The sequence below is a fragment of the Lupinus angustifolius genome, chromosome LG07, assembly GCF_001865875.1.
Source record: "Lupinus angustifolius cultivar Tanjil chromosome LG07, LupAngTanjil_v1.0, whole genome shotgun sequence".
In the NCBI taxonomy this organism is placed as follows: Eukaryota; Viridiplantae; Streptophyta; class Magnoliopsida; order Fabales; family Fabaceae; genus Lupinus; species Lupinus angustifolius.
In genome coordinates, this window is record NC_032015.1 from 16,987,070 (window position 1) to 17,008,419 (window position 21,350).

The 21,350-nt window shown below is 34.1% G+C and overlaps 2 protein-coding genes across 3 annotated transcripts in view; one reads left to right on the top strand and one right to left on the bottom strand.

Moving 5' to 3' along the window:
* On the top strand, nt 6,839–14,490 carry LOC109352501 (ultraviolet-B receptor UVR8). Of its 2 annotated transcripts, XM_019594507.1 has the most exons (7): nt 6,839–7,469; nt 8,878–9,017; nt 9,664–9,858; nt 9,979–10,107; nt 10,202–10,357; nt 13,732–13,948; nt 14,033–14,490. In XM_019594507.1, the coding sequence occupies exons 1-6, from the start codon at nt 6,889–6,891 to the stop codon at nt 13,923–13,925; spliced, it is 1,395 nt and encodes a 464-aa protein (XP_019450052.1). In that variant the 5' UTR covers nt 6,839–6,888; the 3' UTR covers nt 13,926–13,948; nt 14,033–14,490. The 2 variants fall into 2 exon arrangements, with proteins under 2 accessions (XP_019450052.1, XP_019450051.1); XM_019594506.1 differs by having other exon boundaries at nt 13,732–14,490.
* The window catches only part of LOC109352971 (serine/threonine-protein phosphatase 7 long form homolog), a 1,182-nt gene continuing 936 nt past the window's right edge, over nt 21,105–21,350 (bottom strand). The window contains exon 2 of the mRNA XM_019595158.1: nt 21,105–21,214. Coding sequence (XP_019450703.1) covers nt 21,105–21,214 — 110 coding nt within the window. The remainder of the gene's footprint in view (nt 21,215–21,350) is intronic.

Below are 21,350 nucleotides of genomic sequence, written 5' to 3' on the forward strand. Positions count from 1 at the left end.
TATATTTATTTAATTATTTATTTATTTATTTATTTATTTATATACGTTATATATATTTATATAAACTTATTTTTATGTTTATACTCATACATTATTTTTTATATTTATTGTTATTTAACATTTTGAAGTATTTTTCAAATTTTAATTAATTAGTTGAATTGTCCAAATGAACCATTCGAAATGAACCGAATGGTTCGCGAACTTTAACTGAGCCGAATTCGAGCTAAAAAAATAACTAGTATCGAACTCGAGTCGAGTTTCGAACTGAGCCAATCCTTAACGAGTTGAACTGAGTTGAACTCTGATTCGACTCGGTTCGACTCGTTTCTAGCCTTAATGAAAGCTCAGAAACAATGAGGTAGCATTGTGCCATTGTAATTTACTCTTTATTTTAATAATTTTATTATGAGAAAAAACATATGAAAATTGTATTTATTATTATTATTGTTAAAAACTTGCCTCCCTTTATCATATGTATGACATAAATTCACAATTAAACGATAATACATTTTGTTTTGTGTATAGAAAATATTTTATAATTTATTCATATTATAATATGTTTATATTTGGATAATTTACCTGAAAATTAAATATAAGCTAATTTATTTCGTATGGATAAGCATAAAGATCATTTTCTTACAAAAAATGGTATGAAGTTATTTGTTTGTGTTAAAATTATTTGGTTTTATTTTATACTACTTTTAAAGGTAAATATTTTTATATTTATTATCATATTTATTTTTACTACAATTTTTGAATTTTTTAATACATGATGACAAAGGGTGAAAATTAATTTAAAAATAGATACAATATAAAAACCAATATTAATATTTAAAAACAAAACGACAAACAAATAAATGAAGTTTATTAAACTTGAATTAGACAATTCACAAAATAAATCATATACTAATGATAAAATAAGCAAGCTAATGAGAGGTCAATCTAAAATAGATGAGAACATTATTGAAATTTATGAATAAAATAAGTAGTGAAATTGGTTGAAAAAAACAAAATATAAATAATTTAGATTAAGTCACTTAATTTTTTTTTATGAAAATAACAATCTAATAGGTTAAAGTGTATCCAATGTCTTGAATATTTTATTTTATCACATATCAATGCATACAAGTTTCCCTATTTCCGTTAGTCCATTTAAAAATGAGGTATCAATTTTGTTCGTTAACAAAATAAGCATGTTTGTGCTTGCTTAAACTTACGGGCATGACAAAATGAGTCAAACGACCCATTCTTATATCTATATTTGAGATTGATACTACGGAAGTTGGAATTGAACACAATAAAAAATTTAAAACAGTGCTAGGAATGATTTTATAACATAAGATTGAAGTGAGTGTTGATGATGGTGTTAGAGAATTGTATGCTAAAACAGAACAAGAGAGAAAAAGTATTCAATTCACCAAAGATTCATTCATATTGCAGAGTTTTAAAAAGCCTTCCTCTTATAACAAGAGTCATAACAGTTTTAACAGAATTTTAAACTATCTAACCAGAAATAGAAAGTATTGCTAACAACTAAACAAAAGGCTTGGGTTATTGGGCTTTCCTCAACACTCCCCCTTAAGCTAAGCTCCTCAGGTTTTTCATGCCTATCCTTTTCCTTAGATCTTCAAATCTGTTGGGTTTTAGAGCTTTGGTAAAGCCATCTGCAAGCTGTGATTCAGTGTTGCAATACACAACTTTTAACTTCTCTTTGTTCACTAGATCTCTAAGGTAGTGAAACTTTATTTCTATGTGTTTGCTTCTTTCATGACTTACTGGATTTTTGGCTAAACTGATTGCTGAAATGTTATCTATGTTAAGCTGTAGTGGAGTCCTCACTCTGATTTCCATCTCCTTTAATAGTTCTTCGAGCCAAACAGCTTGGCATGCTGCATAACTTCCAGAAATATACTCTGCTTCACAACTTGACAATGCAATTACGGGTTGTTTCTTGGAGCACCAAGAGATAGGTGCATTGTTCAACATGAATAAGTACTTGGATGTGCTTTTCCTCTCCACTAAATCTCCACCATAATCAGCATCAGCAAACTCAATCACCTCTAATTCAGTTTTCTGTCTTCCAACTAGGAACAAGATTCCATAATCAGATGTACCTTGTACATATCTTAACACCCTTTTAACTGCTTGCATATATGACTCTTTAGGACTACACGTGAATCTACTTACAAGTCCAACACTATAGGATAAATCAGGTCTGCTATTGCACATGAACCTTAATGACCCTATGATCTGTTTGTACATAGTTTCATCAACTGCCTTACCACCTTCATCTGTTGTTAGTTTTGCATTAGCTTCTACTGGAGTGGTTACTGAGTTGCAAGAGGTCATGTTGAATCTCTGTAGCAATTCCCTAGCATACTTCTTTTGGTGCATTAATAAGTCATCAGTGGTTTGAGTGAATTCCATGCCAAGAAAGTAGCTAAGTTTACCCAAATCTGTCATCTCAAATTCTGCCTCCATCATTTTCTTGAATTCATCAATTTCTTTGGAGTTTGATCCAGTGATGAGTATATCATCCACATAGAGGCAAATTATCATTAGATCTCTATTTCTCCCCTTCTTTACATACACTCCATGTTCTGCTGCACACTTTGTAAAGCTGAGTTTGAAAATAAAAGAATTTATCCTCTTGTTCCAAGCTCTTGGGGCTTGCTTCAATCCATACAAGGCCTTTCTTAGTTTGTATACCTGGTGCTCCTTTCCCTTTGTTATGAACCCAGGTGGTTGTTGGATATAGACTTCCTCTAGCAAGGGGCCATGAAGGAAAGCTGACTTTACATCAAGTTGAAATAGTTCCCAACCTTTTGCACATGCTATTCCTACTACCATCCTTATAGTTTCAATTCGTGCCACTGGTGCAAATTCCTCTGAGTAGTCCACTCCTTCTCTTTGTAGGAATCCTTTGGCTACCAATCTAGCTTTATGCTTAGAAATGGATCCATCAGGATTAAATTTTTGCTTGAACACCCATTTTACTCCTATATGATGCTTTCCTTCTGGAAGATCCATCAAGTTCCAGGTTTGATTCTTCTCAATGGATCTGAGTTCTTCAGCCATTGCTTTCTTCCAAACAGAGTCTTGTAGAGCTTCTTCTTCACTTATTGGTTCTGCCTCAGCCATTAGAGCTAGATGAATTAAGTCACCTTCCTCATCAATCTGACTATCATGTAGTAACTCATAATCACTGAATCTGTTAGGTAGTGTTCTTACCCTTTGAGATCTCTGGATGATGTTTGCACCACTGTCACAGGTCATCACACTTTCCCTTTCTGAGACAATATCTTCATCACTCATCTCAGGAATGAGTCTTCTCAAGCTAGTTGTCATTTCTTTCCAGTTCCAGCTTTCATTTTCTAAAATAATCACATCCCTGCTTATTTGTACCCTGTCTTCAATAGGATCATATAGTTTGTATGCACCAGTTGGATGATATCCAATGAGCACCATTGATGTTGACTTGTCTTGGAGCTTTGTTCTCCTTTGATCAGGTATGTGTTTGTATGCTAGTGACTCAAACACCTTGAAATGGCTTACTCTAGGCTTCTGGCCAGTCCAGATTTCAATTGGAACTTTGTTTTCTAGCCTCTTAGTTGGACTTCTGTTGAGTATATATACTGAGGTTGATGCAGCTTCACCCCAGAATTTTTGTGGTAAGCCTTTCTCCTTGATCAAGCTTCTAGTCATGTCTAAGATTGTTCTGTTTTTCCTCTCTGCTAGACTATTGTGTTGTGGAGTATATGGAGCAATGATTTCATGCTTAATGCCATTCTTGATGCAATATGATTCAAGTGTATCAGAAGTGTACTCACCCCCACCATCAGTTCAAAGAATCTTGAGCAATTTTCCACTTTCCCTCTCAACTGCAGCCTTGAATCTTAAGAAGACTTCAAATGCTTCACTCTTCAATTTGAGCACATACAACCATATCATTATGCTGAATTCATCAACAAATGTAATGAAGTATCTGTTTCCACCTAATGATGGTTCTTCAAAGAGGCCACAAATGTCTGAATGCACCACACCTAGGACTCCTTTGGCCCGCATGCTCAACTCAGTTTTGAAAGGTCTCCTTGATTGCTTGCCAGCCAAACATACTTCACACATTTTCTTTGGTACTTTAGTGGGGGGAAGATCAACTACCATGTTTGTTGACCCAAGCTTGTTTAGACTTTTGAAATTCAAGTGGTTATATCTATTGTGCCATAACCAACTCTCCTCTGTAGTTTCCATGGCTGCAAGACATTGCTCCTCAACAGCCTTGATATTCACTTGAAATGTCATGTTTTTGCTTAGATTGCTTCTTAGGATTAGTCTTTTCCCAACATCATAGATCTCACAGTGACCATCTTTCATTGTTGCAGAGAATCCTTTCTGTGCCAATTGCCCAATGCTCAGAAGGTTGCACTTTAATCCAGGAATGAACAATACATATGTGATCAATGCATTTGATCCATTCTTTCTTACAATTACTACATCACCAGTGCCTTCTACCTTCAGTGTGTTGTTATCTGCAAACCTGACTTTGCTTTTCCTGCTTGGATTGAAGTCAGCGAGCCATTCCTTATGACTTGTCATATGGTTTGAGCATCCTGAGTCAAGATACCATGACTCATCATTGTGATCATCAGAGTTGGTTACCATAAGAGTTAGTGGTTCTCCTTCTGGTTCTTCTTGTGCTTTGTAGGCTTCCTTCTCATACTGATTATTCTTCTTTTCATCAGTGCATTCATATGAGTAGTGCCCAGTTTTGTGACACTTGAAGCATTCCACACTCCTTTTGTCATATTTCTTGTATCTTTGATTCTTTCTTGGCCCTCCTCTTTTGTCTATTGGTTCTGGCCAATCAAACTCATTCTTGTTCTTCTTTCCCTTCCATCTTCTGTTCTTTCTTCTTTCCTCATCTCTATAATGAGTTGCCTTCAAAGCTTATTCATGATTTTTGTTGGGATTTCTTTCCAACAACCTCATTTCATGAGCCTCTAAGGAGCTCTGAAGCTCTTCAACCTTCATGCTTGACACATCTTTTGATTCCTCTATAGCTACTACTATGAAATCAAACTTTTGTGGTAAGGATCTTATGATCTTTTCAATAATCATGAGATCTGTTACCACTTCTCCACACCCATTCATCTGGTTAGTGATTGTGAGCACCTTTGTGAAGTAATCACCAACTTTGTCACTTTCTTCCATATGAATCAATTCATATTGTCTTCTAAGTGTTTGGAGCTTTACCTTTTTTATCTTGTCTCCACCAGAATGGCTTCGAATCAAGATGTCACAGGCTTCCTTTGATGTGTTTGCATTCTGTATCTTCTCAAAGTGAATGTCATCTACACATTGATGAATGAGGAACAATGCCTTGTTGTCCTTCTTCTTAGCTTCTTTAAGCATGGCTCTTTGAACCTCGGTTGCTTCTAGACCAGGTACAAGAATCCCATTCTCTACAGCATCACTCACTTCTTGGAATTTGAAGAGTACCTTCATTTGTATGCTCCATCTAATCCAGTTCTTCTCTGTCAAGATTGGGAGACTCATTGATGGAATGTTGCTTCCATTTCCAGCCATATCTAACACCTTCTTTTCTGCACAAGTTCCTCCTTGTCACACCTTTGATTCACACACAGTGAACCACTACATGCATCAGAGTTTTAAAACAGAGAGAGGAAGAGAAGGATGACAAGAACTTCGCGGTTTCAGATCCCTTGGATAGAAAACATGCTCTGGATACCAATTGTTAGAGAATTGTATGCTAAAACAGAACAAGAGAGAAAAAGTATTCAATTCACCAAAGATTCATTCATATTGCAGAGTTTTACAAAGCCTTCCTCTTATAGCAAGAGTCATAACAGTTTTAACAGAATTTTAAACTATCTAACCAGAAATAGAAAGTATTGCTAACAACTAAACAAAAGGCTTGGGTTATTGGGCTTTCCTCAACATATGGTAGTGTTGGTATGATATTAGATAGAATGAGAATAGCTGATTGCTTCCACCCTTTCATAAATAAAGAAGAAATCATTTTTTATTTCCCCAGTAAAACCATGTTATTTCAGTCCAAAATTTGAATTTTCAGCATATCTTCTAACTAATAATAAAACAAAAATTTTAATTGAAAAATATATGCATCAACAATATATGAGTTTCATACAATGTTATTATATTACCTATGATTCATATATAATTTAAATTAATAGTTGATGATGTAGTGGTTGTATAAAAAAATTTATATTGATAATGCATAAATATTAGACTATAGATTGCAAAATGTACAATGTCCGTTGACACGCCCGCATAACCTGCATTTTTTTTTGCGAGCATAGAAAAAATGTTGATCATTTGCCTCTTTTGCTCTGCTTGTTTCGCCCGCCAAACATGTAGACATTTTCATTGGGCAATACGGGCAGCCCATTAACATAATTTAAAGAAAAATTAATTAAACTTCAAATAAATTATGATGTAATGTGATTTTTAATCCCTAAAAAAATTATAATATAATTTGATTTGTTCAACTTTATATAAAATATCAATTTTTTTTGTTAGTTTGCTATCCTTATTTAGTTTATTTTTATTTATTTTATATTTTTTTAATTATTGAACAATGTCCACTGACTGTCTACATGCTCGTTGGCCCATTCTAAAATGGGTATGACATTGAGTTTTGTTCATTAAAACAATATGGATATAACCACATCCACTTAAATTTACGTAGACATTTACAAGCATTAGGTAGATGGGTTGGACGACCCATTTTACCATATCTATATTAGAATCAATTTTAAATTATAATTCATTATAAAAAAAAATCAATTAGAGCAAGCCAAGGTAGTGTACACAGAATCTAACCTCTACTCCAAAGTACCACACGTCATGGCAACTCTCCGCCACCGCATTGTTACTCTCACCCATCGCTTATCTTCCTCCGCCGCCACAACCACCACCACCACCACCGCTCCTTTCTCCTCCTCCACCTCAAAAATCCCACTCCTCTACCCCTCCACCAACAACACTACAACCACCAACCCCACCGATCAACCCGACACCGTAACCCTCCAGCTCTTCTCTTGGGGCAGAGGCGCCTCCGGCCAACTCGGCGGCGGCATCGAAGAAATACGCATGTACCCTTCTCCCGTTGCCAATCTCATCGTTCCAAAATCTTCCTTTTCCCTCTCTGAAACCCCAGGAAAACTCGGAATGTCAACAATGATGAAGAAGAAGAATGAGAAGAAGATAGTGGAAATTGGTATTTCATGTGGGCTTTTTCATTCTTCGGTGATTGTTGATGGGTTACTTTGGATTTGGGGTAAAGGTGATGGTGGAAGACTTGGTTTTGGGCATGAGGATTCGTTGTTTGTTCCGACTTTTAATCCTCATTTTGAAGATGTTCGTTCTGTTGCTCTCGGTGGTTTGCATTCAGTTGTGTTAACCTCGGCCGGAGAAGTTTTTACATGGTCAGAATTGCTTCAACTATGCCTTATTTCAATGCCCTTTTTGGTTTCTAACATTATGTTTTAGTGTTGTTGTATTTTTGGTTGAAAATGTTTATGCATACAATGTAACTTGACTTTTTATTATAGAAAAAGCTGTTACTCTTGTTTTAATGGAAGTAGATGTGATTATAGTCAGAATATGATGGATTTCGGTCCATAAGGGTCCGTTTGCGAGTTGAGTTTTGGAGGGGAACAAAGAGAAATGAAAGGCTTCAGAGTCATGAAATACACTTGTGTGATGACTCTGCCTTCTTTTTTGCTTACTTCCCCTCCAAAACTCAATTCGCAAGTGGACCCTAATAGTTAGTTCAATTGATAGTGTGAGTTCATGGATTTAAATCCGGGAAGCTACATGCTTCCCTCCATGCTAAAAAAAAGAACTTTGCTTATAGAAAAAGAATATGATGGATTTTGGTGGCTTATGGTTTTTAAGAAAACATTGTGTTAAATGGAGTTAGGCTCTTTTATTCTAGTATCAAAACCTATCTCGATGTTGGGTTTCTCGTTGAGGTCCAGTTCTCCAAGCTTCACACTCCAGTCCATTTGTCTTAAAGTGTTGAAGTTCCACATTGTTGAATAGATGAGTAGAGAACCATTTATAGCAATCCTCTCCCTATGAGTTATGTATTGTGGTAGAGCTAGGCTCAGCTATTCTAATACATTGTTTGAACTGGGAATTGAGCATTTTTGGTCGAGCCAAATGATATTAATTGATTCATGTAGCCGACCAAGTTAGAAGTATAAGCCGTGGTTATCGCTGTTGTAATATTAAAAGAATGGCTTTTATGTATGTGAATGTCTCTGTGTTGCTCTTTTGCTAATAAATATGTCAATCTGAACATCCATTTGTGTATTTATTATGATTTTGAATTTTATCCAATGGGATAGGAAAACCATTGCCAGTGTTCTAAGAGTATTAGAAGTGAATATAGTTAGAAATATGCTGGATTTTTATGACTAATGGCTATATCAGAAAATGGTAATGAGTTGGAAATAATTGTTTTGTACCAGAGTTATTTTACTTGTAATATATGTTGTATGCGATATCGCTTATCTCCTGCACATGAGTAATTATATACAACAATAGCAACATAAGTAGTTATATAGGGTTAGATATTTTTTGTATGTCATGCTTGGCTACTATAATGTCAACCCACCTGTTGAGTAAAGCTCAGGACCATATTTGTACCAAGAAATTACTCGAGATAGTATCGAACATGCCCTACTATGAGACTAGCATAATCTAAAATGTGATGCATATTTTTTATTTTGAATATTTAATATTTAAAGTTTCATGTGGTTGACTCATGTATTCAAGCTTTCTCTTTTCTGAATAACAAATTATATGGATTGAAAATGAAGTTTGCAGGGGTTATGGTGGTTTTGGTGCTCTAGGACATTCAGTTTATCATAGAGAACTATTTCCAAGGTTGGTAAAAGGCTCCTGGGAAGGAATTATCAAACATATTGCTACAAGTGGAGCACATACTGCAGCAGTCACAGAATCAGGTTCATTTGATGCCTTGAACTTTTATTTCATGCTTGTTTAAAACTAAGTCTAGAACGGTGAATTGTCGAAAAATATAGTTATTGAATTTCAAACCTGGCTCGTCACTTCAGTTGTGTTTTGTCATATACCTATTTTACTTTCCCACGTTTTCAAACCATATTTTTTGTGCTCTTTGAAAGAGAAAAAAAAAATCAATGAAAGTGCAAAGGAGGAAGATAAGATATCATCCAAAAACTACGTACCTCTAAAACACTTAATTTCTTACATACTGATCCTTTAAGAATGATAAATTTCTAAGATGCACTTTCATTATACCCTTAGAATCAGACTGATTGATGAATTGAAAGTCATGCACAAGTCTAATAGATTTTAATTCATGATTGCGGATATAGATTTCTTTTTTATGTTGTACTTTGTGCTTATTTTATTCATCATATTAACTACCACTGGCAATTTGTTGAGTAATTATTTTTTCTTTTTATTGTAATGATATGCACAGTACTGATGACATAAATATATCTTATATGAATGACAGATTTGAGCTTCTTTGTAGGAATGGATGACTAGTAGTATTAATATGAACTATGTATCATGTGAACTGGTATATTCTATATGAAACTAATGGCAGCTTTGTAATGGATGAAGGAGAGCTTTATATCTGGGGTCGGGATGAAGGAGATGGTCGATTGGGTCTAGGTCCTGGTCGGGGCCCAGATCATGCTGGTGGACTTAGTATCCCTTGCAAAGTAAAAGAACTACCTTTACCTGTCGCTGCCGTTTCTTGTGGGGGATTTTTCACAATGGCATTGACAAAAGATGGACAACTGTGGAACTGGGGAGGTAATTGTTACCTCCTTCATATGATTTTCTTTTTTTACATTTTCTATCTTAGACTAGCACAAATTGCTTATGTGCTTTTAGTTTTTGAAATTTGACAATGTGCTAGTCTTATCTTATCAGCCAATTCTAATTATGAACTTGGGAGAGGTGATAAGATTGGTGGTTGGAAACCAAAACCAATACCCAGCCTTGAGAATGTTCGAATCATTCAAGTAGCAAGTGGGGGATATCACTCCCTTGCATTAACTGGTAAGTTGATGTGAAATGAAGCTAGCAGTTCAATTTCATCCGGAACCCAATGGATTATATTACTTTAACTGCTTTAATCTTGGATTTATATTAGATGATGGTAAAGTGCTTTCATGGGGCCATGGTGGACAAGGTCAGTTGGGTCATGGATCTATCAATAACCAGAAGATACCTAAAGTAGTTGAGGCCTTAGCTCATGAGCATATTGTATATATTTCCTGTGGGGGTTCTTCATCAACAGCTTTGACCGGTAAGACAATGTTACCTGGCATGTCGTACTAGATAGATAGTTTTTTAATCAATACATAAATAATTTTATCCTTCACCCTTTAATGTCTTGGGTTTAATTCACTGGTTGGTCATATTTATATGTTGCTCCAAAATTGCATGTCAATGTAGGCTACATGCTATATCTATGGATAACTTCAATTATTGTGATTCAAACGGTTATATAGTTTCTAGTCAATTACATTTAATACTAGAGATAATTTTGCAGAGTGATTAATAACTCTATTGTTTCTGTACTGGTAGCTCTGTAACATGGTAAGCCGCTAGCTTTTTTAGAGGTCGCTACTTTGCATTGTTTCACCATGAGATTTGAAACAATAGACTTTGGGTTGAACATCAAGTCTTAACCCAAAAACCTAAGGTAGTAGGTTCATGGATCCACCCACCTATGAACTTGTCATTTTGTTAATTAATTTCCAATATCAGACTTTTCACCCACATATACACTTGGAGGTTGGAACTCACTTGAATCCCCAATAATTCCCCTCTCAAGTTTGTATACACACACAAGGATACCACACCAAAAGATTCTACCCCTCGAGTGGAGTAAGCCATCAATAGTCTTATCACACTTTTTTCTTTTCTCCTAGTAAGTACGAACGGTGAGATTACCGACAATCGTCGCCAAAGTAATTGCTCTATCCAAACCATTGTTTATGATATCATTTTGGAATTGAGAACAGATTAAGCCAAATTCAACTCTCGATGAGTCTTGACTTCCCTTGTGACCCGGAGGTCAGAGGTTCAAATCTCGGAAACAGTCTTCACTTGCAAGGGTAAGACTGCGTTCATCTACCTTGTCCAATTCCTGCTAGGTGTGAGCCTCGTGCACTCGACTGCCCTTATTGATAGTAGACAACATAAAACTTTGTTGAATCTACGGCATGGGTCAACCCTAAAAGGGTAGGATTGCCCAAGTTATCATAAGGGATACTTTGCACATTACCCAACCGATGTGGGGTTTTAGCTCACCCGCCTCACCACAGTTCGGCATCCAGAGCTTGAAGTTGCAAGATTAGTCATGTGGCCCAACTTCACGATTGGGATATGTTCTTATGCCATGTAATGAAGTACCACTCTCCAGAGCTTAAGCTCGTTAGTATGGGTGGCAAATGAATGGATATGGATGGGTTTTGATCCTAATAGATGGATGGAAAGTCATCCACCAATCCATATAAATCACATTTTATATTATTCAATATCCATATCCAAACTTAATAGATGGATTCCAATCCATCCAAGACTCCATTTTCATGGATTTGGATGGATGAATATCCAATCTATTAGATTTTTTCAATTGAAACTAAAAACACTTTTGAAGAAAAAACATTCTTTTAAAAACCACTATTTCAATAAAAAAATTAAAATCACATTTTTAAGAAAATTACTTTTTAAAAATCATTTTAATTTTTCTAGAAGTGTTTTTTTAACTTTTTTAAAAATGTATTTTTTTTACTTTTAAAAAATTAGTTTTTTGCAATATTCTACAAGTATGTGACGTTTAAGGTTCTACGTGTAAAGTTTGTGATATATATTTATTGAAAATGATAAATCCTCCTACTACATCCTGCCACTAATCTTCCTATCCACAAGAAGATGACATATGTCACAAGGAGATACTTTATTTATTAATGGTTGGTTTACAAGTGACGCATGTCACTTTCTTGTGGGTAGGAGGATTAGTAGGAGATGTATTAGGAGGATATAGCATAACTCTATATTTATATATCTTATGTACTGTAAACTTTTAATGTTAACCACTTCCACATGTCCTATAATTGATCTCAATTTAATAAAAAAATCAAAGTGAGAGTGAGAAGAAACACGATAGGAAAGTGATAGTTGAGAATCAAAGAACATCATTTTTGAATGTTTGTTTTTTTGGATGAATTGGATATCCATCCAAATGGATATATCCATGGATATCCGTTGAATATAATGAATGGATTCAAATCCATTCATTACCAAAGTTATCCATTGGATTATATCCATTAGCTCTAATAGATGGATTTAATTTTCTTAGATTTGGATGGACCGTGTATAATTTTGCCACCCTATGGGTTAGGCAACAACAACCGAGTCTTTTCCCACTAGGTGGGGTTGATTTCATGGATCATATGATGTTATGATGTCATATTATAAACCATGTTGTTTGACAAACTATTTACATCTAAATGTGTTTGGTGAAGAAAACAGATGAATGACTTTATTACATCTCTAAACAGCTACTTTGCAATTGTAAGGTGTTTAGGTAGATATCAGTAATTGTATGATATCATCAGAAAGTTCAGGGAAAGGTTCAATAATTGCAATTATCATCATAGGTGATATAGACTTCCAATATCAAGGCATATCTAGCATTGTGACTGTTCTGCATTTTACTTGATGACAAGTTCATCTACATGAATATTTTGTAAATCATCGTTGCCAACAATGAAATCCCCTCCACCAGAAATAATTTCACATGAAAGTGAAGATTCTCTAGATTCTTGAAAATTAAGGTGCTGGTTCAAGATGTGTTTGCTTCGTGAACATTTTATGTTTTCACCATTTGGCACTTGCATTAAAAGAAACATATTGTCAGGATTAAACATTGAGATTCATTGGCAGAGCTATAATTACTACAATCCATTTCAAAGTAGTAAGAAACCTGCAAATTAGGGACAGAGAAAAAACAAAGAATGATTTTAAGCAGATTTGAACTACTTTTGAGCCAAACTATGTTAAAATCTTCACTAGTTCATTATTATATGGACTAGTATAAGTGGTTCTATTTTATACATGTTAAACTGGTTTCGAGTTTGCCAGCACTCTATGTCCTGTTCATAACAAGCGTTAAGACCGAAACTAACCTGTCTGTTCTCACTGCACTATATCTGTGTTTCAGTTACTTGTGAAACATTCCTGCAAAGGTTAGAGGCAAAAAGATTAACTTTTGAATGTAATGTTGAGCTATTATTCTTAGTTTTACATGATCTAGTAATGCAGCTCAGCATCGACTAGGAATCTCAGTTAAGATTTGTAAACCATATTGGTTGGGTTTATCAAGTTCATCATGATCCTGTAATGCAGCAAATCTGCAACTTAAAATAACTAAACTGCAAAATCCAAAACTCCAATTTGCTATTTTCAGTGATATGATTATCAGTCCAGAAACTAGAAAGGTTGAGTCAGATTGTCAGGCTGAGGTTATCTTGTTACTTCTGTATCAGACTGTTTGATAAAAAAGTTCACTCCGGAATTGCTTATTTATCTTTTCATAATATGTTTGTGTGTCACAATTTTTTAATCATATAGTTGTCCATAATTAAACAACCTCTTTTGTGTTCTGAACAGATACAGGAAAGTTGTACGTGTGGGGAAATGCTACTGATTCTCAATTGGGAGTTCCCGGGTTACCAGCAGCGCAATCAAGCCCCGTCGAAGTTAACTTCTTGATGGAAGATGATGGATTGGGACCTCACAAGGTTTTAGCAGTTGCAAATGGTGCATCACATGGCATGTGTTTAACTTTGAGGGAAAGTTGTTGATTATGTCTTTTGACATGAAAATTTCATGTGGGTCTTAAAGAAGGTAAATTTCATAGGTGAATGCTAAAAAAAGCTTTTCTTTGTGTGGAGTAGGATGTCATATCATGAATATATGGTAATTACAGATGATTGTTTCCATGGATCCAGATCCCATCATCAGTTTTCCGGCCGAGGTTTCGTTTTCATCTAGAATTTGATGTACCAGTTCACATTTGTTTGAACTTTTGAAGTACCGAATGATCAAGGTTTAGAACAATTCCATCCTTTTTTGAACATTGTGGTTAATGCTGATAGCATGGTAGAATCAATGCTTTGAACTGAAGGTTATTGTTATAGAAAAACCATCTTAGGCAAAACTTTTTAACAATTTATATTGTTGTAATTGGTGCCAGATGAAGACCAACTTGCATTTTAGGGTCCTCACTTGCATTTGTTAAATTGTTGAAGAAGGTGATATTAGAAGAATAAAAATTATTTGAATTGCTGTGCCTATGACTTATAGAATATACCATTTGTTGGGTTATAAGTTTAGTTCTTTTAGTGCACTATCCTGGTTATTCCCTAAGGTCCCTACTTCCATGTATGATTGTACTTAAACATGTTTCCAAAATATATTACCCAAGATTTTTATATTCTCATGTCTCTATTACGATAGCCATCTTTTATCCCACAATGTGTCATGAGCTGTAATGTAGTTGGTGAGAAAATACCTAATAATTAAACTTTTAGTAAATATTTATTTTAGTCCCTTATATTTTTCGACCTTATCAGTTTAGTTCTTCAAAAAAGAAAAGACTTAAAATAGTCTCCAAAAATTTTAAATGTTAGTCAAATTAGTCCATTCCAATTGTTATAAAACATGTTAAAAAGGATTATTGACCATATTTGAAATTTTTAGGGACCTTTTAGGTCTTTTCTTTTTTGAAGAACTAAACTAGTAAAGTCGAAAAATGAGGGATTAAAATTGGTATTTACTCTTAAACTTTTAACTTAAAATATATTTTTTTCAACCAATTTCATGACACATGAAGTGGTACAATTTGTGAGATAACAATTTCTGTTACTAGCGTTGGAGATGCAACAAGTATTCAAGCAGATTACTGAGGCTTTTTGTTCTGTGAACATTTTTGCATTTTTGACTCAGCTCTCTTTATATTTTCTACAATGACTTGGATTTTTGTCGACCCCTCAACAATTTTTATGAAGCTGAATAGTTTTTCTCAATAAGCAGCACAAGTTGATCTTGATGCTTTAACTGCATAGCAAGTTCTGCTATTTTCTTATCTTTAACTTCCTGCAAGTAGAGGGAAAGTTATTTTTGAATTGGAAAAAGGAAAATAATAACATAAGAAGAAACATAAAAAGTAGAGTTCAATAAGTATGCACTGAAATTGTAAAGTCTTCTACATTGTTAAACTACAATTCATTTGCATAACTATAACTTCAAAGTCAATGATTACTAACATTTAACATATAAATGACATGATTAATTGATAATATAAAAAACCTTTAACATATAAATGATATGATTAATTGATAATATAAAAAACTTTTACATCAGCAATGTATATCCCTTCTTAAGTCACTCCACCTTGAAGTTCATTGCTTTTATACCCTCTTTTAGAGCAAAAAATTCCTTCAAGCGTATGATATTTTTATCATTATCATAATCCATTTTCTTACACTAAAACCTATCTTGAAAGCATGTGTTTGTTATAAATTATAAGCTTCATCTCTGCTATTCACTACTTGATCAAGATAAATGTCTTTATTTTCAAGTTTTTCACTTTCATTATTCTCCATATTGCCTCTGCAAACAATATGATTATAACATTCAACTACAAAACTATATATTTATTTTTTCAGTTTCTCCAAACACAAGCACCAGAATATAGAAATGGGTCCTGGGAAATAAGGGTACTAACTGGAGTAACACTTGTTGGATTTATTCAAGTGACACATTAGATATACGGAGAAGAGTGAAAGAGTTTATAAGTAGGAAAGACCAATAGAACTAATGCCTTAAGGTTTTGGTTCAAGATGTGGTGTCTCATTTGTGGCTCTCCCCTCTTCCCATACCCTAATAATAATGAAACTCTATAGTGGTTGGAGACTACCCGATCGCATTCTGGTCCAACAAAACTTGTATAAAGGACTTGTTATCCATAAACAAGCCTCCAGGAGTACACAAATTCATGTTGCTAAATGTTAACTTTTGCTACAATCTCTTAATATAAAATAAAACATAGAAGCTAAAATAGAGATGAGAAAAAGATGTATGCATTGTCATTGTATCATCCACCATTGATGTTTAATTATTGTTGACTTTTAAAAAAGTAATACAAATGAAGGTGAATGATAATATGCATGTGTATAAATCTTTATACAATCAGTGTATAGATTTTACACTCAATAGACATTAGCTTGAAGCATGACACATTGAGAAGTTAAAAACATACTTTAATCAATGCATCAAGTTGCAAACTAGAAATTAATGTCAATGAAAAGGTTTTAAGAAGTAAACAAATGCCAATATAGAACTAAAAAACATAGTTGCATTCAACAAACAACCGATAAGCAACATGTTTCGTAAAATATTAAGATGTTAGATATAGACTAAGAAACATGTTTATATCACTAATAATTTTTAATTGAAATACATACGGCTCTAAAAAGCCTTAAAACACAACTGCCACCCATAAGCAACAAAGGACCGAAAATATATGACTCTAAGAGTATTCATAATGGTGCAACACATTTTTCGTTCTTAAATGAACCTAATTGATTATTTTATATTTGTTTATGTTTTCTAATAATTTAAACAACTTAAGCCAAAATCACTTCTAATGATGCAACTATATTTATTTTCTTAAATGAAACCCACAAACTTACCCTGTATTTATATTTCTCTTGTAACAATTTTTTCCCACTTTTTAATGTTGACTCACAACTTTAACAACAACGTTTATTTAGCTTATTGTTGCGAAATAAGAACAAGAACGACTTCTCTCTAATGGTGAACTTGGACGAAAAACGTGATTATTTCACTACGAACGGTTTTTTTGTTACCATTGTGGGTGCTCTAAAAAGCCTTATAACACAAATGCCGCCCATAAGCAACAAAAGATGGAAAACATATGACTCTAAAAAGCCTTATAACACAAATGCTGCCCATAAGCAACAACAAAGGATGATTGAAATAAAAACTTTAAGTTCTACAACAAAACATAAAACATAATAATCAACATGGCAAAGGTGGCTAGCGTCTTTGCAATAGTATCTTACAAATGCCACATATTATCGTGAGCAAAAATGCTACATCCATAAAGGATAATATAAAGCATGCCATGTCTAGCAATGTCGAGAGTCAGGTTGTGTCCGGCTCTGGAGGGATCTGCGAAGGTGGGGAGGTGTGCTTTAGTGAGCCATCAGCATGGGGCAGGTAGCCTTAACAGGCAGGGGATAGGTAACTTTAAAGGGTGGGGGAGATGGGAGGGGTGCCTCGGCGGAGGAGAGCATCGTGGCGAGGATGAGGATGAGGATGAGTATGAGAACGGTGAGTAGAAATGCGAGTTGCCTAGCCATCGAAATTGAGAAATGCCGATGAAGAACTAAGAAGGATGAATAGGAAGAAGGAATGAAGAAAAGTAGAGAAAATAAATAAAAAGGAAGATAAGTCACTCACCCACAGATATGAATCCCTTGTCGCTGCCGCATCACCGCCATCGCGGCGTTGCTCCTCGCCGTGATAGATATCAACTTCGTGGTCCATACAGCCACTAAAAGCAACTCTGATAACATGAGAGTAGTTATGTATATCTATTCAAGTATTGGACCCTCTTGGATATGATCCAGATTTACTACCGGTTAGATCTTCTCCATTATTGGATAGTCTAATATTGAAACGTGAGCCTCATATTTATTTATTGTTTTAAAAAAAAAAAATTTAATCAAAAATATTTTAAAATCTAAACCGTTTAAATTTCTTAAGTATTTTGTGTCATTATTTCTTTCAGTACTTAAGAGGATTCAGATTCATTACGAGTTGGGAACCTCTCCAGTACTGGAATGTGAGGCCCAGATTCATTTGTTGATTTAAAAATATTTCAGTCAAAAATAATTTAAAATCTGAAGTGTTTAAATTCCTTAAGTGTCATGTGTCATTATCTCTTCCAGTACTAGAGATGATCCAGATTCATTACGAGTTGGACTCTCTAGTACTCGACAGTCCAGTACTGAAATGTGAGGCCCAAATTTATTTATTGTTTTAAAAACTATTATAATAAAAAATAATTTCAAATCTAAATTGTTTATATTTCTTAAGTGTCATGTGTCATTATCTCTTCCCGTACTAGCGAGGATCTAGATTTACTACAAGTTGAGATACTTTCCGGTACTAGACAATCAAGTACTGAAATGTGATGTCCAAATTCATTTGTTGTTTTAAAAAAATATTTTAATCAAAAATAATTTAAAATCTGAACCGTTAAAATTTCTTAAGTGTCATGTCTCCTTATCTCTTCCAGTACCGGGTAGGATCTAGATCTAGTACGAGTTGAGATCCCCCAATACTAGATAATCCACTACTAGAATATGAAGTCCAAATTCATTTGTTGCTTAAAAAATATTTTAATAAAAAATAATTTAAAATCTGAACCGTTTACAATTTATAAGTGTCATGTGTCATTATCTCTTCCAATACTGGAGAGGATCGAGATTCACTACAAGTTGGGATCTTCTCCAATACTAGATAGTTCAGTACTAGAATGTCAAGCACAGATTCATTTGATGTTTTAAAAAATATTTTAATTAAAAATAATTTAAAATATGAACCATTTAAATTTCTTAAGTGTTATGTGTCATTATCTCTTCTAATACTGGAGAGGATCTAGATTCACTACAAGTTGGGATCCTCTCCAGTACTGGACAGTCCAGTACTGGAATGTGAGGCTCAACTTCATTTTTGTTTTAAAAAAATATTGTAATAAAAAATAATTTAAAATTTGAACTTTTAAATTTCTTAAGTGTCATGTGTCATTATCTCTTCCAATACATGAGTGGATCCAGAATCACTACGAGTGAGATCTTCTTTAATACTAGACAGTCTAGTACTGAAATGTGATGCCCCAATTCATTTGCTATTTCAAAAAAAATATTTTAATACAAAATAATTTAAAATCTGAACTGTTTAAATTTCTTATGTGTCATGTGTCATTATCTCTTCCAGTACTCGAGAGGATCCACATTCACTAAAAGTTGGAATTCTCTCCACTATTGGATAGTCCAATATTGGAATGTGAGACCCATATTCATTTGATATTTTAAAAAAAATAATTTAAAATATGAATCGTTTAAATTTCTTATGTGTCATGTGTCATTTTCTTTTCAAGTACTAGAGAGGATCCAAATTCACTACAAGTTGGGATCCTCTCCACTATTGGACAATCCAGTACTGGAATGTAAGACTCAGATTCATTTGATGTTTTAACAAAAATAATTTAATTAAAAATAATTTAAAATATGTTCCATTTAAATTTTTAAGTGCCATGTGTCATTATCTCTTCGAGTACTGGAGATGATCCAAATTCACTACGAGTTAAATCCTCTTTAGTACTGGACAATCCAGTATTGGAATGTGAGGCCTAGATTCATTTGTTGTTTTTAGAGAAAAATATCACAATAAAAAATAATTTAAAATTTGAATTGTTTATATTTCTTAAGTACAATGTGTCATTATCTCTTCCAGTAGGAAAATTTACTCTGTTGGTGCACCTTGACCGAAAAATTACGGTCTTGTGCACCTTTTTAAAATATTACGAATATAGTGTAGTTCTCTCCTAAATCGGCAACAGGGTTGCCGATTTCCATTATTTTTTTTTTATTCTCCTCCCCCTAAATCGGCAATGGGGGGGTTCATTAATTTTATTTTTTTTAATTATCCTCCCCCTAAATCGGCAATGGGGGAGGAGTTTTTCAAAACATATTTTTTTTTCAATCTCCTCCCCTAACTCGGCAATGGGGGAGGAGTTTTTTGAATATATTTTTTTAAGTTAGTGTTATGTAATATTTATTTGTTTAAAATATTTTAAAAATGTAACTCTAATAAGACACAAACCATCAATACTTTGTTCAAACAATAGTAATTAAGACAAAAATATATTACACTTGAATTTATTAATCCCATAAAAGTTTAATGACGTTTGTGTGATGAAGTGCCACATGGAGGTGGTTTTCTCCTTCTCTTGGCGGTTGAACTCTTAATTGTTGTTCATTCCGCTGCGAGATTCTTGCTCTTCCACGTGTCACCAATTGTGGCTCCTCCTCATCTGAATCATCTTCATCTTCATCAACATCTTCAACGACAACCTCATCATCAGTATGTTGTATACCAAAAATATTTGTAGACGGCATAGTAGGACGATAATATTGTTGAGGATCATATGTCGAGAATGGTGTAGTTGAACTAGTAGCAAACATTGTTGGTATTGGGTTTTGAGAACTTGATGAGAAATAATTGTACGGGGAATCATAATTTGCAAACCCATATTATTGTTGTTGTTGTTGTTGTTGTTGTTGAGGAGTAACTGATGAAGTATGTCATTGATAATGACTATCCACTGAAGTTTGTTATGGAGAGTCAGTTTCCGGTATATTATAATGATGAGTAGGAGGAGCACCATCAATGTGGGTAGAGTATGCATTGGGGTATAGTTCAGCCAATGCTCCCATCATTTCACGTCTCGATGAGAAGACTTCACACAAAGATTGTGTGGGATTAATAAGTAAAGCTGGAGGACGACTCTGGTCACAAATTCTTTTTGCAAAAGTGTACTGAAAAATTAAAGAAAATTAGAATTAAATAATATAATTACAAAGAAAGTGTAATTTATAATTTTTTTTACCATTGCATCAGAGTGTGCTCCATCTCTAGATATATATCTTCTAGTTCTTCTTAAATACCACTGCATATACTCAGAGTAGTGGTTCAAAGGTTTTGTATTTGCTGGTCTTCCCTCCACGATATAATTGTCCCCATTATTCCATATTTGAATCCAGCGGCGATGCTTATGTGGCCAGTTACAATCAGTTTTGTCACGTAAGTCAACTTTATGAAGTTTTTCACAGTTCACTGGATCTTGTGGAATTGGTTGACCAAAACCAAATTTCCTTAGAACCCGATCAGTAGGGTCTCATTCCACAATTGCGAAACAGATTAGTGGCACACGTGATCGGCTTCTCCCCGAGATGTTTGGCAAGAAAGGTAGTTGGGAATATGGCGTCCACCGAAACTGGTAAAAATTTAATATAATAAATATTCAAAAATAAATATATAAACAGAATGAAAGTTTGGGTTATTATTTCTATATTAAAATATACAAACTTAAATAAAATATAGAAATATAAATATACCTGATCAACGCGTAT

Coding starts and splice junctions, on each gene's coding strand:
- LOC109352501 (XM_019594506.1), top strand. CDS start 6,889: ATGGCAACTCTCCGCCACCGCATTGTTACTCTCACCCATCGCTTATCT. Junction 9,859..9,978: donor ACAACTGTGGAACTGGGGAG/GTAATTGTTACC, acceptor TTATCTTATCAG/CCAATTCTAATTATGAACTT. Junction 10,358..13,731: donor TTCATCAACAGCTTTGACCG/GTAAGACAATGT, acceptor TGTTCTGAACAG/ATACAGGAAAGTTGTACGTG.